Consider the following 18,531-nt stretch of genomic DNA (forward strand, 5'->3'; position numbering starts at 1 on the left):
GACCGAGTGCCCGACATTTCCTAACCTCTGTTTTTAATATTTCTATCCAAACCTCTGTTTTTAACCTTAGTGTGAGACAGGTTTTTTTTACATGCTAGCTTGCGAGTGTGCCAGGAAAACCTTTTACTATTTTACTGTTTAAAGCCCATTCCGTGTGCATCTTACTGTAAAGCTGGTGACGAATTGATGAGTGCGTTTGTCATCTGTTTTGCTTGACTGTTTTGGTGCAGTGATGCATGGGGGATCTCAGCTGCCATTGGGATGTGCGGGATCCCTTGTGCATCTCTGTGCCTTTAAGGGGGTTGGACTTCCTCCTGACAAACCTGCACCCAATTTTATCTTCTGCCCCATGTGCTCCAAGATGGAGGCTCTGATAGTTTAGCGTTAGGACCGCACTATAAGAGGTGCCTTGGCGCGGCTTTCACATTTTCTGCAGAAGACGTGTATCCAAACCTCTGTTTTTAACCTTAGTGTGAGACAAGTTTTTTTACATGCTAGCTTGTGAGTGTGCCAGGAAAACTTTTTGCTATTTTACTGTTCAAAGCCCATTCCGTGTGTACCTTACTGTAAAGCTGATGAAGAATTGATGAGTGCGTTTGTCATCTGTTTTGCTTAAAGAGTACCTGTCACCACCACCTATCACATGGGGGGCTTGTAAGCCCCCCTATGTGAGAGCAATTCAAGTAAAAAAAAATATGTTTTTTAAATTAATATTAAATAAAATAAATCTAAAAATAATGAAAACATTTTTTTAAAGTCCCCCTCGCGCACGTGTGTCTTCACGTAAACATGCGCCGGGTGCGCCTACGTATGAAAACGACGAACGCGCCACACATGTTGGTTATCACCGCGCACGTCGGAGTGAGAGCAATCATTCTAAGGCATCTCTAAACTAGCGTCTTCCACGGACTTTTTGGGGTACTGAATTTTGTCGGTTTCACGGACGCACACAATTCTTAACCTGGGCATGTTGGGTATCTATTTACTCGTTGTAACCTCGTCTTTTATATTTTATTAAACAAATGGGTATTTTATTGTGTTCTGGGGCATTTAAGTACATTTTTCACATGTTGGGGTTTGATAAGGAGTTGCGCTAATATTGTGCAACATAAAAATTTGCATCTGCACCATTATATTCTATAGGGTCTTGGCTTTCAGAAAATATATAATGTTGGGGGGTTTTCAGTAATTTTCAGGCATAAAATGTGGAATATAACATGGGTGCAAAAAATGAAGAAAAAAAAAAGGCCTCAGTCATGGAGGGGTTAAAGTATTTTAATTTCTCTTTAATTAATTGTCATATATTTTAAAACAATTTTTCAACTTTTTTTCACTTATTTTCTAATCGGAGGTACCGAGCAGAATAGCTGAGCCGAATGCCTTCTCGCTTAGAGAATAGGGGCAGCGAGTGAGCTGCCAGAGCTTCAGCTCAGCCGATCCAGATGTTGGATCGACTAAGTTGAACTCCTTCTGCACTTCGGCTGACCGAGGGCAGCCGATGTGCGGCTAAAATCAGCCGTACTGAGCAGAAGCGAATAGCCGGTGTTCAGCTCACTTCACTTCGGCTGGGTTATTCACTCGGCTGCCTTCAGCAGCTTTGTGAGTTACCCTCCAAGTCTTTTTGAGGTATGTTTGGGATCATTGTCTCATTGGAATGTCCAATGAAACCCAAGCTTTAGCTTCCTCACAGCTGGCATGGTGTTTTCTCTTTCCTGATACTTCAACGAATCCATCTTGCCTTCCACACGCTACATGTTTCCAGTGCCAGAGGATACAAAGCAGCCCCAGAGCATCACCAAGCCACCACCATGTAGTGTTTTTTTCAGCGTATACTGTCCTCTTACTAATCTTGACCTTCACAGGGTTCGCTGCGAGAGGACAGAGGACGGCTATCTGCGTCTTGGTGCTGTGCACAGCTTGAAAACACGGGTGGTCCGGTGAGTACATACCCTAAAGAGAATTGCCACGCTTTTATTTTTTACATCAAGAATCACCACTGAATGGGATACACTTTCCTCTTCTTCTGACTATGACTATTTGGATCACCTAAGTTGTTTATAAGAAGAAGGGGAGATCGCACCATTTGAATTTTTTTCTTCTCACAGTTTTTTTCAGCATTTTTTGGGAAACATCAATTTATGACATTTTTTGGGAAACATCAATTTATGACATTTTTTGGCACTTATCTATTAGATGATTATATATCACTTACCTTGATTATTTTATATCTATTTCACTGTTTTGGTTTTTTGCTAGGAGACATCCATAGGCACATTGTATTGGGACATTTTGTTTCACATACCCATGTAAGGTTACATGGTATAGTACTCTCTCTGATCATATCACACTGAGTGGTTCACTGTTTAAGTTTCATATTGTAACATTTGTTTCACTTATTCATCTGAGGATACATTATATATCATTCACCTTGATTATATTGCACTCAGTGGTTCACTGTTTGTGTTTTCCACTCGGATGTATCATCACATTTGATTTTAGATATGGGTGGTACAGATCGCTTGTAAATAATCTCACTCTTGTAAAAGTGTTTCATACTTTTTATTTATATTTAATTTTTTCACATAATATCATTTAGGTTTGTAATTCACATTGTTGTGTGCAACACCGTGAGGCTATTAGCGCTATACTGTTGATTCTATTCGTGAGGCCCATTGCTTAAGTAGTAGCAGCTTCTAGCAATTCCGTTTTCTTGTTTTTTTGGTTTTCTTTGCCCATAAGCGCAGGTTTTCCTCTTTCATTCACACCAAACATGTCAAGCCTTAAAATTGCGTGCGCCCGCAAAAATCGCAAAAAACTCCCATAGGCAACGATTAAAACGCTTTTACTGCTTATCAGTTTAGTGTTCAGTGATTAATGGCTCCAAAATGATTGCTCTCACTCCGACGTTTGCAACGATATGTAACATGTGCGGCACAATAGGTGCAATCGTCGTTTTCGCACAAGACGCATATCTGTGTGTGTATGTGGTGGGCGGGGACTTAAAAAAAGTTTTTTTTTTATGATTCTTTAAAGGAGAACTAACGTATGAGGTGAGTGCTTTTAACTAGTTCTAGCCGACCTGTGACAATGAGACTGTCACAGGTCGGCTCAGTAGATCGGGAGGTGAGCGAACACATACCGTCGCTCACTGTGCAGAGAGCCGTGACAGGGGAGGGACTGGATTCCCCCCTCCCCTGTCCGATCCGCCAGCGCTGACTGGAGGAACGGACGGGGAGGGGGCGGGTACAGCTGGCTCTGCCTCTAGATAGGCAGAGCCAGCTGTCACTCACGCAGCTGGGTGGATCCAGACATAATTGTCGGGATCCGTTTCAGCTGCGGCGTTTCAGTATACCGAGCTTTGGGTAACGGGACGACGCTAGTTTGTGTCCTCCCGTTACCCTTAGGAAAACTATGGGGAAAAGCCCTAACCACATAGTTCTCCTTTAATTTTGGTATTACCTTTTTTTTTTGTACACACTTTATTGCTATTACATGGGGGACTAAGAAGCCCCCTATGTGATAGCCAATTTACATGACAGGTCCTCTTTATGAAGACATCAGGGGTCTCCAAAACCCTTTATGTCTCCTAGGGACCCCCAGAGAAGCTGATGAAGCAGAAATCTGCTTCATCAGCTTCTGTAGCTTGGAGAGTGACACAATGCAGGAAGTGATGTAATGTACATCACTTCCTGCATTCGGGGACTGAGAGGAGATCGAAGGGAGTTCGTATACTGAACTCACTTTGATCTCCTGTTACAGTGCCGTGCTGGTTCCGGCCATATCGGGCACAGCAGATCACGGGACCGGCAACGGCAGTGACAGCTGCTAATACAAGCGATCGAGCCCCTCTAGAAAGTGCAGCCTTATTCCTCAGGGACAGGCGTAGGTGTATGTGCACTCTTCCATTCTCCCCCTGACTAAGCAGAAATGTCAGGCCATTGTAAAGCTATAAGGCTCCTTAGGCTGACTTGCTTCCTAACTGACCTCAGGGCTGACAACCGACACACCAGCCAGAGGTCTGGGAAGGGTAAAACTGACAAATAAACACTTGGCCTATTTTTAATGTACACAGCAGCATTGCTATTTTTTTAGTATGTTTTACAGCGCTCACCTTAGTCAGGAGATAGGACAGACTTATAGCATGAGACTTCTGGTCTACCATGGACAATGCAATTCACAAAAATCCATCTCTGTGGTAAAACTGCACTAATATAAGAGTGGAGATTACGATTACTACAATTGCATATTGGCGACGGGATTTAAATATTTCAGAAAACGCAGATTTGGGCGAGCACATTCTTTTCCATGGATCAGTTGACCTAAAACTATTATTTCCGTTCCAGTCAAATGCTGGAAAAGTTAACTATTCACTGCGGCTAATAATTATTTAGACAGCAAAATCTTTGTACCAGTTCCAAGTACACAAAACTGCAGCAGTCCACTGACATCCATCTCTCTAGTATATCCTTTATTGTGTGTAATGAATGAAGGCGGCAGAGGAAAGCTCCCCACTACATTGGGGGGATTCTGCAATCCTTGAGTGTGGATCAGAACTGAGAACTCTTGTGAGGAGATCTTAGTACCAGTACCACCTCAATACCAAATGTGAAGGGAATGATCCATTACAGACCAATTGAGGTAAATATCTATCACTGGTCATGTTGTGATAGTATTCAATAAGGCAATAGAAATTAGCAATGAGTATACAAGAACTGCAGCATACATAGAACATTTACAAACACACTTCTGTAGTTTATAATTCTCTGAAGCATACATTCCCCCCAAGCCTACATCCCTGTAAGCCCTTTAGCTCATATCCTAAATAGGACGCATATGAATAAAACAAAAGTGACACCAAATTTACTTATTAGATTTTGTAATTAAATGTGTAAATAGAAATTTTCCATTGGATTTTGGAATGCAGTAAGTCCTCACACAGGTATATAGGCTGCTGCGTCTTTAATAGCACTACAATCAATGCAATGCAAGTACAGCACGTGCCAGCAAGGGGTTACCGTTATACAGTAATACCTCGGTTCACCAACAGGAAGTTCGGCAAAATTTTGCTTCTGTTCGCGAACTCCGCATTGGGTGACGAACACGACTGCGGCCATCTTCCCCGCTCTGACAAGTGGTCGTTACATAGTATTTGGGGTTGAATAAAGACATACGTCCATCAAGTCCAACCCATATAGGTTGTGGCTTCCTCTAGTCGAGATCGTGGTCGCAGACAGACCTGTGCACACTTGCTGTGAAGCTTTTTAGCACATACAATACTGTAGAGTATTATTCAATCCAGCATGGCTCCAAAGAAAGTGCAAAGGATAGTGTTCACTCTTCATACTGTACTTTGTTTCATATTTTGTTTGGTTAAATATTTTTTTTACATATGGTTCAGAACGAATTAACCTTATTTAAAATTGAACCTTATGGGAAAATCTGATTGGGTTCGCGACCAAAATCGGTTCGCGACCACGTTCGTAGGGGGTCAGAACGGATTAACCTTATTTACATTCAATGGGGAAATTTGACTCGGTTCACAACCAATTCGGTTTGCAGCCAGAATCGCAGAACCAATTAAGTTTGTGAACGGAGGTACCTCTGTATTACTTAAGTTATTATATAAAACCTCACATATTTGTGCCCTTAATGTTTTGATCACCCCCTCACTCAATACTCAGGGCTCATTTACAGCACACACTGCACATTATTGTGCATATAACACACAAGCTGGTTTGTGTTGTGAATATGCACTGCAAGGTGTTAAAACGTATCACAGTGCTTGTGTTTTTTCCAACTTGTATGTCATTTTTATGTGCTGCAGTGCATTGCATTACAGCACATTGGAACCTACTGCGTGTGAAAATGCATCATATATCATTTTTTTTTCAGTGTAAACTAAAGTCATAGGACATAAGGGAAGTTGCCTTGTTCTTGTGCTGGGACTGCATTGGGCAATGCCGCTCAAGGCGGCTGGTGTGAATGCGCCCTCAACATAGAAATCTACCACATATCTCTGGCTCCAAACTTTACCTCCACCAATCATCCTTATTCCTTGATTCTGTTAAGTGGGGAAAAGTTTTGAAGGTTAGGATTTCAGGATAAGAATTTTAGGTTGGGAGTTGTGAAGCCCCAAAATACAACAAGCTTTTTACAACAGAAGTCATAGCACTATTTTAATGTGAATGTAGTTTATATTGTCAGTCACATTATGATTTTTAAGTAATGATACAATTACAGAATTGACAATTCTTTTATACCCAAGAGGTAAACATCAGCTGCGTCACACACTCCTCCTTTCCCCAAATTGTGCAGCCTAAGCACAGCCATCAGTAATCCTCAATTACAATTGTTTTGTCAAACTTCAAAAGCTAAAAGCAGTCTTCTCCAACTAAAAGGAAAGGGCAGACTTGTCTGATGTACATCTGTAAAAAATAAATCAAGGCAACTTGGCTTGCTGTATTTTTCTTGAAGATGTTTCACTGGTCATCCAACCAGCTTTCTCAATACAGAATTCATTCTGAACTGAGAAAGCTAGTCGGATGACCAGTAAAAAATCTTCAGGAGAAATAGAGCAAGTCCAGTTGCCTTGATTTATTTCTTACAGATATACCATGACCTGGATGTATGAGAACTTTGAGACTTATGTCCGATGTACAGGTTGTGTCTGACAGCCTGGCTCTGCCTTCTCTAGCAAGTGAGTTTTTAATCAAAAGTTATGTACTGCGGGTTCGTTTAAAAAAGGAATAGTTCATATTTGGCAGCAACTGTTGTGAATATTGACAAAAGAAAGTTTCTTAAATACATCTCTATGTGAAAGAGTGAGGACAACAAACTGTTAAATTGATCCACAGTGCTTGGGCATCATACGCTGACAGGTTAGGAGGTCTGGTTACATTGTATGTAGCTGTGCTGCAGTTTATGGATAAGCCAAAACTATACTGATGGATGCTGTGGTCTTGACCATAGACAACAGCCATTATGACTAATACCGTTTCAGCTGCGGCGTCTCAGTATACCGCAAGATACTGAGCTTTGGGTGACGGGAGGACGCTAGTTTGTGTCCTCCCGTTACCCCTAGGAGAACTATGGGGACAAGCCCTAACCCCATAGTTCTCCTTTAATTTTTGTATTACTTTTTTTTTTTTTCCACACAAAACTTTATTGCTATTACAATAACTTTATTGCTATTGGATATCCTAATGTTATACCAATAAACACAGGATATGAACAAAAACCTCCCGTTTTTTTATTGAACCAGTAAAACCCTGACAATTCTAAAATCTACCTTTCCACACAGGAAGTTATCTGTGTACATTAAAGCCAAACTGAACCTCCAAATGAAACCTGCTAAATTCACTCCAAGTGCATCAAAACAAAAAAGGTGTACAAAGTCTTAGTTTGGGTTCTTTAGAAAGAAGCCACAGCATTGGTAGAAAAACCTGGTACCTTCCAGTGTGCTGTAAATAAGCAGTGACCTCTCTGTAGAAGTCCAGCAGTCCCGTGCTGAGTAAGAGCAAGAGATCTACATTCAGAAGGGAGCATGAGCTTTGCTGGTTGGAGAGTTCTAGCTCTGACTTGGCAGGAGTGTGTCCGATCTTAGCAGAGGGACTACTGCTTCTATACAGAACAAAAGGCCCCTTTCTGCATTATGCTGGCAGGCTTTCCTACTCAAAAAAACGGTAAGACTGCACACCCTTTGTTTTGATGCACTTTGAATATATCTAACCCGATTTAAACTGAAGGGCTTTAATAATGTAATTTGTGAACACTGGTCCCTCTACATAAATGGCTTGGCTAAAAAGGAAATGTACTTTGCAGGGATCATGGTATTAATAAATCTCTACCATTTCCAGTATAACACATAGAACCTAAGTAGGAAATGAAAGAAGGATGGAAAAAAAAAACCTCAGGTTTTATAAATAATGTATAGAGAGCAAAACATCCAGTATATTATTATCAGTGTATTATTTCAGAAACAAGGTCCTCTGGGTTATAAGAACGTCTTTATAATCACAGTAGTGCAAGTTCAACACTCACTTTTCGTTCAAGATAAGGCACACAGGGCCCAAAAATGTAACATGCTGGAATTGTCCATTCTGCCGTTCAGCAGACACATCCCAGCGAATAAAGTCCTATGAAAGGTAAAAGTTGCAGCTCTAGATCTCATGTTTGATATTTGGATACTTTCTCAGCAAACTGTTTACTTTCCCTGCTGGCATCAAGCTTCCTGTGAGGTTCTGTACACCCGCCTTTCGATCAGCCTGCAAAATTCGGAAGAAAGATATTAGTAATATAGTAAAGCATTGGAGAAGTTTTCTCTGACAAACCAGCAATGTAACTGAAGAGCATCATTTGGACAGAAAAGTAGAATGAAATGCGTTTCCTTACTTTTTATTTTTCTGTGTAGGTAGGCACTCATTATAGGAGTACCTACCTACCCAGGAACAAACAGTCCAATCCCTGGACATGTGGCAAACTTGGGTTACAGTTTCAATTAAATTGGGGTTCGGTATGTAACCATATACACATACAGAGTGTGGAGTCTTTAGCTGCTGCTAGCTATTGTTGCTCCAAGTGTAAGGCATCGGTCCAATTATTATTATATTTGCTAACACTAAAATGTAATATTAGGACCACTGCTGAGGGCAGTATGCTCCCCAACCATACTGTGCTGCTCCACTAATGTATTAACAGCAGGATCCATTGCACTGTTATGGGTACTCGGTAAAGGTGCACCAAAATGGTATTTTTAAAGCCAAAACTAATCCATGACCTTTTCTCCGCCCCCCTTCTTATCCATGTTTTCTTTCATTGAGTATAGTATTTTTTTCTACGATCATTTCTATGATATTTTCATCATATACATAAGTTTGTTATATTAGGCGGATAAAGATGTATGTCACCAGAGTAACATATTAAACAGATGCATGAAACTAGAATGTCTGTAATGATGACATATTTACTTGGACTGTACGGCTGTACATCACTGTTTGATAACCGCTATCCTTTAGAATCAACGTATGTTTTCAGTAAAACAATAAAGTCATACTTGCAAAAAAAAAAAAAACTAAAAAAATGTCAGACAGCAACCGAAAAAATATAATTTCCTAACGTTTACAAATATTTTATTTTAATTTGTTTTAATAAACAAATTTTTTTAAATAATAATTTTTTTTTTTTTTTTTAACTATAATGAAAAAAAAAAAAAGTTTAAAAAAAAAATTAAAATTACAAAAATTCTAGGGTCATCAATCACTGATAACACTAAACTGATGAGCGGTAAAAGCTTTTAAAGCGCTGGTTATGGTCAATTTTGCGTATGTTAGTTTTTTGAGATTTAGCGCAATTTTAAAGTTTGACATGTTTGGTGTCTATTTACCCGACGTGACCCCATCAAAGAATTGGGTAATAATAAATGTTTTATAACATAACATAGGGAGAACAGGGTTTTTTTTCAAAATTTCTTCTTTCTATAATTTCATTATATAGTTTAAAAAAGTGGTGATTAAACACCACCAAAAGAAATCTCTATCTGTTCCCAAAAAAATGGTATAAAATTAATTTCAGTACAGCGTTGCATGACGGAATAAACGTCAGTCAAAGTAAAACAGCAATTAACACTGAAAAATGGCCTGGCCAGGAAGGGGGTCTAAACACCCCAGTCAGCAAGTGGTTAATGCTGGGGGCTTCATGGAAATATTAGGGGTCTAAACAGACCCCTGACATTTCCCTTTTAAAATAGAAAAAGAGATTGAGGACACTGAGTCCTCAATCTTTTTCTGTATCCCCTGTTATACATGAACAGGAATCCTCTATACTGAGTGTTCCTCTTCATTGATAACATGAGGACATGGTATGTTTACCATGTACACAATCATGAATAAACAGGAGGTGATGTAGATCACTTCCCATTAATTCATAACTGGGGACACAGTAAACATACTATGTCCTCAATTATGTACAAACACTCAGCAATCACTGACTGCTGTTACCCGCTCTCCATCCTGACTGTCACAGGAGGCTGAGTGAGCGGTGCAGGCAGGAGAGCTCATTCTCCTGTGACAGCTGACTCCTCCCCGGCCCGAGTCAGCTGCCCAAGGTTAAGGAGACAGACAAAAAACACATGGGGTGGGGTTTATCAAAACCACAGCAGACAGAATCTGGAGCAGTTGTCTATGGCAACCAATCAGCTTTCTTTCTTTTCAAATCTCAACTGAACGAACTTAAAAAAAAAAGCTGGTTGGTCACTATGGGAAAGCGCTTCGGATTCTCTCTGCTCCAGTTTTGATGAATTCCCCTCATTGTATTAAATAAGGAAAGGTTCCAATATCTATGTTTTTATTGCTGCCTGCGCTTTCCTGTGCCAGTGACAACCGCATCCTACTTTTCTTGTACAGGTGTCACCGGGAGAAAAGTGAGGGACAATCTCTCTGAAGGAGACAGATAATTCAAAAACACATTTTAGTAGAGTGGTAAAGGCCAAACTTTTAAGTTTTGGGCAGAATTGGAAACAGTACATACTTCTGCCAAATTGTTATTGCTGTCCATGACCCTGTTGGGGAGATTTCACCTCACTTCCTGTCCCTCTACCAGATGTTCTAACCCTTCCAAATGTAACTGTTGATAGAAATAAAAGCCCGTTAGGGGTTCTATGTCTACCCCGCTCTGTCTAAAACAATAAAAAGTTTTGGGTGAAGTTAGGTTTGGCTTAGAACAGGGGCAAGCAACCTCAGCACTAAGTCCCATGAGGCATTGCAAGACCCCGTTAGACACAGGTATGATGACATTTGTCGTTTCATCACAGCTGGAGTGCCGTTGTGGCATACCCCTGGTTTACAATTTATTTATTTCCAAAACAGTTTTGGATAGAGCAGGAAAGAATGAGAATCGCTGTCAAGTTGCCAGTGATGTATATGCCCCTCTTAGTATAACCCAGTGTCCTGGTGACACTTTGTCAATGGGACAGAAAGTACTGGGAAACCCAAAATTTACTGCTGTCACCAGAACAGGATGTGAGGCTAAATATCCCAATGGGGACATCTGTTCCAATGAAAACTGTCTAAAAGGGGAATCTCTTACTTTGTTGCAGCTCTAGGACAGGAAGTGATGGGCAATCTTTTCAACTACAGAAGGATGGGAAAAAACCCCCAAAAACTAACTTTTAAACTATATCCAATACCCAAAAAAAAGTTTGGGCTATGAAAAAATTCAGGGAGACGTGTAGTGCACAAGTAGTTTCTGACCAATTCACAAGTCAATAGAAAGTTAAAATATATATGTTGAGAAACCCCAGAAAAGAAATTATACCTGTGCTTGTGTCACACACTTATAGAAAATCTTGATTTCATTAGAACAGACTTTGTCGTTGAAAGAATTTTCTTTCCAGCACGTCATCAACACAGACATCTCGGTTAAACAGGTTGCCTCTGCGGGAGAGAAAAAACAAAAACAAATAAAATCACACAAGCATGCGCCTATAGCGTCACATCTACAGAAAGATCTGACATGAGATGATACAAAGATGGCCGCCTATACACAGAGACACAGTGCAGAATAAACCTGGCCATATACAGCCAGAATTTGATCCCTGAGTGGCCCTGCCAGCCCCACAAAAGGTTGATTTTTTTATTGACTTTTATCAAAGGAGCCGTGTGGGAAGCGATTATCCGAAAAGTGACTGCAGCCAATAAGCTGCAGTCATTTTTTCATGTTTAGGTACTCTGACAGCAATGGGCACCAACTCTCAGAATACAATAGCCAGCAAGGAAAATATGGTGCTGTGCAATACTAAGTCTTCATACAAATGAACATCACCAGCACTCTGAATACTTATAAATTCTTGTTTGTTGACGGTCACTACGTCACCCCGATGAAGGACCCTGCGTGGCCAGAAACTTTCATTGTAGCACCCCTTTTGACAAGAACGAATTCCCCTCTTACCTGACAGCTTTTCTTTCCGGCTGGACACACTGTCTTTGAGCACTAGCGGGACTTTGGGTTCCAGGACCGGCTTCCCGTACCGACGGCACAGAAGTCTGGCCACCTTGGCCTGGAATTGCATTGCCTCCGACGCCATGACAGTCAAGGGCACCGCGGAGGATTTTGGGAGGGGAAACTGCACAGGCCCGCCCACCAACCACGTGACATCACGGAGCGCACCAGATTGGGAACCTGTATCCACATAGAAGACTCGTAGTTCTAAAGAAACCGGAAGTAACGCGGTCCCACAACTCGATAGGTTCGTAGTTTTGATCGATCACCTGATACACCCAGAACACTTCCTGTACAGTGTTCGCTACAGCGCCCCCTGCTGATGTCAGCATTGAACAGCTTTGTAGAATGATGGGATTTCAGGTGTTAGAGAGGCCGGTGATATATAGATGGGGGATGTGCACAGGAACAGGAGTCTGTATAGATGGAGGATGTGCACACAGGAACAGGAGTCTGTATAGATGGAGGATGTGCACACAGGAACAGGAGTCTGTATAGATGGAGGATGTGCACAGGAACAGGAGTCTCGTCTGTTCTGTGTAGTGCTGAGTGTAACTCCATTATCATTAATTCAGTCATTTGTTATGTACGAACATTAATTTAGCCTAGATGTGAAGGTTTATTACAGCATCCCTGCTGATCGTGGGATGCTGGGCAGAAGGATGCTAACAGCGGCACCTATTGTGCGAATTCCGTCTGGTTCATCAGGAACCAGCCACAGATGGTATCAGGAATACCCTACATCACTTATTATAGTTGCCCATTCGATGTACTTCCTCAATACACTGTCACAATTTCACTCAGCTCTGTGAATATGTACTTTCTTGTATCACAACTCCCACAGCGCCTGCCTTCTGAACTACAACTCAACGTCTGAACAATGTAACATCATCATTGCTTGCTGGGTGCAATGCATGATGGGACATGTAGTTATGAGAAATCAAGGTTGCATTACATCAAGCAGCAGGGAAAGAGATGCACAGCACACTGGGAATCCAGGAAGTTGGTGAAAGTGATGGGCAGACAGAAGGCAGCGCTCACAAGTCAAAGACAACTCTAGTCTGTGTTCCTATGACAATGCTGAGGAGTACGTTTAGTGATGTGAGCTGTGGCGGGTAATGTTATGTTTTGTGCCAGCTCTATATAAATATCATTGCATGTGTTCTATCATTTCAGGTTGTATCGTACGACTTACAGGCACTACTGCTGATGTAAATACATGATAAAGTGTGAGTTCCTACAGCTCCAAGATTTGTTTGTAACTTATATGAAAATCTATTATAACTTCTTACATTTAGAAAGGTTGTGAGAGGCATCGGCCATCCTTAAGGCCCCATTCACACTGAGCGATTTTTGCAGCGATATCGCTCATATTTCCACGCGATATCGCTTTATGTAGCTTCTCCAATCCATTTCAATGGAGTTGTTCACATCTCGTCGCTCAATATCGCTTGTAGCTCGTCGCTGGTAGCTTGTCGCTCCTACATGACCCTTTTTTCTAGCGATTTCGCTCCTGATTGCATACAGCCCAATAGGAAAAAGTTGCGCGACACGTCGCGCAATATTGCTCAAAATCGCACGATTTTCATGTCGCTCAGTGTGAATGGGGCCTTATTAACCATAAGGCACCTTTTAAATGTTTATGCCGCCTACATCAGGGATAGCCAAACGTCGGCCCTCTGTTGTGGAACTACAAGTCCCATAAGGCATTACAGCCACAGGCATGACTCCCAGAGGCAGATGCATGATGGGAGTTGTTGTTTCACCACATCTGGAGAGCCTGAGTTTGTCTGCCCCTGCTCTAAATAGATCAGTGACCCCATGAATCATGCCCACCATTGTAATAAATCAAGGCTAGGCAATCTCGACACTCCAGCTGCTGTGGAGCTACAAGACTCTGATAGCCACAGGCATGACTCCCAGAGGCAGATGTATGACGGGAGTTGTTGTTTCACCACATCTGGTGACCCTGAGTTTGCTTGCCTCTGCTCTAAATGAACCAGTGACCCCAGGAAATATGCCCACCATTGTAATAAAACAGGGGTAGGCAATCTTGGCACTCCAGCTGCTGTGGAACTACAAGCCCCATGAGGTATTGCAAGACTCTGACAGCCACAGACATGACTCCCAGAGGCAGAGGTATGATGGTACTTGTAGTAGCCAAGGTTGCCTACCCCTGTAATAAATCACTGCTGTCTTGGTATTCTTTAGGAGTTGATGCAGGCATTTTGACTTGGTTGTGCCTTTGTACAACACCAATCTAACATACATATTTTATGCCTGGGGGGAGAAGAGGCGGCAAGGACCAGTCTAGCAGACTGGAGGAACCGAGGATCAGGTGAGTATATCAGCTATATTTGAGCCACCTAGACAAATCAGTTCATTCTTCCACATTACAGACCATGATAAGCCACTTAAAATAAAGTATTCTCCTATGCTTTTTCGCCATAACCTGTATAGACCAAATCAGGAAAGCAGCCCAGTTTGACAGCACTGCTTCCCTATGCATACAGTTCATTGAGTGAGCGCTGTCACTGTTGGACAGTAAGAGGCTGAATATTCCACCCAGCGAATAGCTGTGTGAATGCCGTTCGCACAACATTCCCACCACTAGATGGAGCAGGCAGTGTATCTTTAGGAGGTACCATGCATGTCTCCTTTGTAGAGTTACTACTAACATTAACCCCTTCATGACTGAGGCCTTTTTTTAATTTTTTGCACCCATGTTATATTCCACATTTTAGGCCTAAAAATGACTTAAAACCCCAAACATTATATATTTTCTGAATGCCAAGACCCTATAGAATAAAATGGTGGTAGTTGCAAATTTTTATGTTGCGCAATATTAGCGCAACTCCTTATTAAACCCCAACATACAGTTAAAAAATATAATTAAATGCCCCAAAACACAACAAAATACCCATTTGTGAAAAATAAAAGATGAGGTTACAACGAGTAAAACAATACCCAACATGCCCAGGTTACAAATTGCGTGTGTCCGTGAAACGGCGAAAAACTGCAGTACCCCAAAAAGTCCATAGAAGACGCTTTAAAAGCCCCCACAGGTCATCAATTTAGAGATACCCAAAAATACTGGCTCTAGAATTATTGCTCTTACTCCGTGCGCGGCGATACCCAACATGTGTAGCGCGTTCGTCGTTTTCATATGTAGGCGCACCCGATGCGTTTTTACGTGGCGACGCATGTGCTCACGGGGGCGGGGGACTGTAACATTTTTTTTTTATTATTAGATTTATTTTATTTAATTTTAAACCAGAACTGACAGCCCAGGGACCGGAAGTGATGCAAATCAGCAGCGCTCCCGATCCCATAGAACGGGGAGGGGATCGATGAACGGAAGTTCGTTGACCTCCCCCTCAGCTCCCCGCGGACACCAAGTAAGCCGGTCCCGGGCCCGTAGGAGGGGCAACGGAGCCTGGGAAGCACGGCGGCGGTGTCCGGCGGGGGGCGGCCCCTTCTACGGGACACAGAAGTGATCTGGCGACAGGTAAGTCGCCAGAATCGCTTCTGTTGTAAAGCCGATAGTCGGCTTCACAAGCTTAAACAGAGTCCGGGCGGCAGTAGCCGCCGGGAGTCTGTTTAAACAGCCCCGATGCTGGCGACGTACACTGTACGTCGTCAGTCACGAAGGGGTTAATAAGCATCACCATCCACCTGCGACAGCAGAATGGTGGAGATTGAGGCAATGCCAGAAAATCTCCATGCACCATTTCTTTTACAGCTCCTCATTAGTGTTCAGCTGATTCAGGTGGGAGACATGCAGTCTTTTAAGAGGATCATTGCATTATGAAATTGCCCGTCTGACATTGCTGTAAGGCGGTTCCCAATATGTATGTGGAAATGGAATTACAAACTCATATTGATAATGACTGCCTGAGAGGATCATGACACAGTGATCTGCAGGGCTCACACAGGCACTTAAGCTGAGCACATGGCAGAGCATACATTGATTATGAAGAGCAGTGACTTTACTTTGCCATCAGGACTCCCTCTGTTTCTTTACAGGCAGTGAAATGGTTAAGATTTATGTATCCATGAACAAGGCTGTGACTGTAAATACCATTAGCTAACGGAACTGTCCCCAGACACAATCTCATTGCTTTACTGACATCATTGGGATATAGAAGCCAATTGCTAGGCAGGGATTCCTAAAACCTGCACAGCACGTGGCACATTTACAAATCAATCAATCAATCAATTAATCAATGGCCTTAAATAGGAACTCCAGGTAAAAAAACAAACTTACCCTTGCAGTGGGGCTACCCCTGCACTGCGAGGATTAGGTGCTTGTTTGTCCAGGGGGCTCTAATAAAGCTGTTTTACTTACCTGATCCTCAGTCATGCGGCGGTCATCACTTACCTCTCTTCCGCTCCGCTCTGGCTATGCAATGTTCCTTAGTATCCTCACGTCTAATGCAAGCAAATGGACCTTTTCCTCTAGGCTCTGCTGATGGCATCAGCAGAGCCTAGAGGAAAAGAGGCTGTGGGGACCAGTCTAGCAGACCGGAGGGATCGAGAAACACGTGACTATATATATACCGGGGGGATCGAGGACCAGTCTAGCAGGCCGGAGGGATCAAGGATCAGGTGAGTATATATATACACACACTGAGTGGCCAGATTATTATGACCACCTGATGTTTGTAGGCAAATTAGCTATAATTTGGCGCTGAAGTTGCTAGAGGGCCAGACCATTATAAATAGGGAAGCAGGTTGTTTACCATGACAGTAGAAGTGATTTTTTTCTGAAGATATGGCTAAACAATGCGATTTAACAGCCTTTGAACATGGGATGATTGTTGGCGCTCGGAGCCATGGGGCGAGTATCAGCAAAACAGCAGAATGCTTTTCACTCACCTCATAGTTCTAGCCGACCTGTGACAATGAGACTGTCACAGGTCGGCTCAGTAGATCGGGAGGTGAGCGAACACATACCGGTGTTCGCTCACTTCTCGATCCTGTCACGGCTCTCTGCCATGACAGGGGAGGGGCTGGATTCCCCCATATATACCGGGGGGATCGAGGACCAGTCTAGCAGGCCGGAGGGATCAAGGATCAGGTGAGTATATATATACACACACTGAGTGGCCAGATTATTATGACCACCTGATGTTTGTAGGCAAATTAGCTATAATTTGGCGCTGAAGTTGCTAGAGGGCCAGACCATTATAAATAGGGAAGCAGGTTGTTTACCATGACAGTAGAAGTGATTTTTTTCTGAAGATATGGCTAAACAATGCGATTTAACAGCCTTTGAACATGGGATGATTGTTGGCGCTCGGAGCCATGGGGCGAGTATCAGCAAAACAGCAGAATGCTTTTCACTCACCTCATAGTTCTAGCCGACCTGTGACAATGAGACTGTCACAGGTCGGCTCAGTAGATCGGGAGGTGAGCGAACACATACCGGTGTTCGCTCACTTCTCGATCCTGTCACGGCTCTCTGCCATGACAGGGGAGGGGCTGGATTCCCCCCTCCCCGCCAGCGCTGACTGGCGGAACAAACGGGGGAGGGGGCGGGTACAGCTGGCTCTGCCTCTAGATAGGCAGAGCCAGCTGTCAGTCACGCAGCTGGGCGGATCCCAGCACAATTGTCGGGATCCGCTTCAGCTGCGGCGTCTCAGTATACCGCGAGCTACAGCTCACGGTATACTGAGCCTAGGGTGACGGGAGGACGCTAGTTTGTGTCCTCCCGTTACCCTAAGGAGAACTATGGGGAAAAGCCTTAACCCCCTAGTTCTCCTTTAAGTGTCAGTCAAATTGTACCGTGCATCTTTGCCAGATTCATGTTCTCCGTCCTTCAAAAACAAACGTCCTTCCATTCTCTTAATAACCGAAGCCTATGAACTCTTGGTAATTGAATCTACCACAACCTATCTTAGCTCCTTTGACTCACTCAAACTCTCCAAGTGTCAGCAGGCCACACAAGAGAGGAAGAGACAAATGAAAGTGAAGACATTTTAAAGCCATTATTGTATCAGAGGATGGAAATACCACACTACAGTTTTATTCCTCGAGTAAAATATATTGCAACGCTTAAAGGACCAGTAAACCAAGTCCAATCATTATAGAAAAGAGCTTTTCCTGTTGCTCTATTTTGTCAGAGATCCCACAGTATCATCAATGACCTTTGATTGTAATTATTGTATTATTTGTGCCATGTGCTGGACCTGGGAGTTATAGATACATGCCCATAGGGTGCACATAAAGAGAAGGATCAGAGGTAGAAGAGAAGTTACTTACACAAAATAGACCATTGGTTTATTACTCGTGTATGATCCAGAATAACAAAACATACTCACTGGCATTGTAAGTATATGATTCAAAAACATAAAGTAAAATGTGAAACCTTAATTTCATCTAACAGTTTATCATTGTGGTCAGGTTTTACAGACCTAAAACAAAAACGGTATAGCTTATTTTTTCCCTGTGTTTGGAAACATCTGCTTTTAAAATAAATGACCCTCCATCATATTATGCAATGTGATTGGTTATCAACTGGTTTGCATTCCACAA

General features: G+C 42.5%; 1 protein-coding gene across 1 annotated transcript; it reads right to left on the minus strand.

Annotated features, from left to right (window-relative positions):
• Window positions 1–8,019: 8,019 nt before the first annotated feature.
• CHCHD1 (coiled-coil-helix-coiled-coil-helix domain containing 1) lies at window positions 8,020–12,124 on the minus strand. Its single transcript, XM_018566011.1, has 3 exons — window positions 11,944–12,124; window positions 11,311–11,429; window positions 8,020–8,264 (listed from the first exon to the last, which is right to left on the minus strand). The coding sequence occupies exons 1-3, from the start codon at window positions 12,077–12,079 to the stop codon at window positions 8,160–8,162; spliced, it is 360 nt and encodes a 119-aa protein (XP_018421513.1). The 5' UTR covers window positions 12,080–12,124; the 3' UTR covers window positions 8,020–8,159.
• Between the last annotated feature and the right edge of the window lie 6,407 nt (window positions 12,125–18,531).

This window comes from Nanorana parkeri, unplaced genomic scaffold, assembly GCF_000935625.1.
Source record: "Nanorana parkeri isolate BGI_ZX_2015 unplaced genomic scaffold, ASM93562v1 scaffold908, whole genome shotgun sequence".
In the NCBI taxonomy this organism is placed as follows: domain Eukaryota; kingdom Metazoa; phylum Chordata; class Amphibia; order Anura; family Dicroglossidae; genus Nanorana; species Nanorana parkeri.

Excerpts from the sequence above, each read along its gene's own strand:
- CHCHD1 (XM_018566011.1), bottom strand. The coding sequence starts at position 12,079 with ATGGCGTCGGAGGCAATGCAATTCCAGGCCAAGGTGGCCAGACTTCTG. Across the intron at positions 11,430-11,943 it reads CCGGAAAGAAAAGCTGTCAG|AGGCAACCTGTTTAACCGAG; the intron begins GTAAGAGGGGAA and ends TCTCTCCCGCAG. Across the intron at positions 8,265-11,310 it reads AGTGTGTGACACAAGCACAG|GCTGATCGAAAGGCGGGTGT; the intron begins GTATAATTTCTT and ends CGAATTTTGCAG.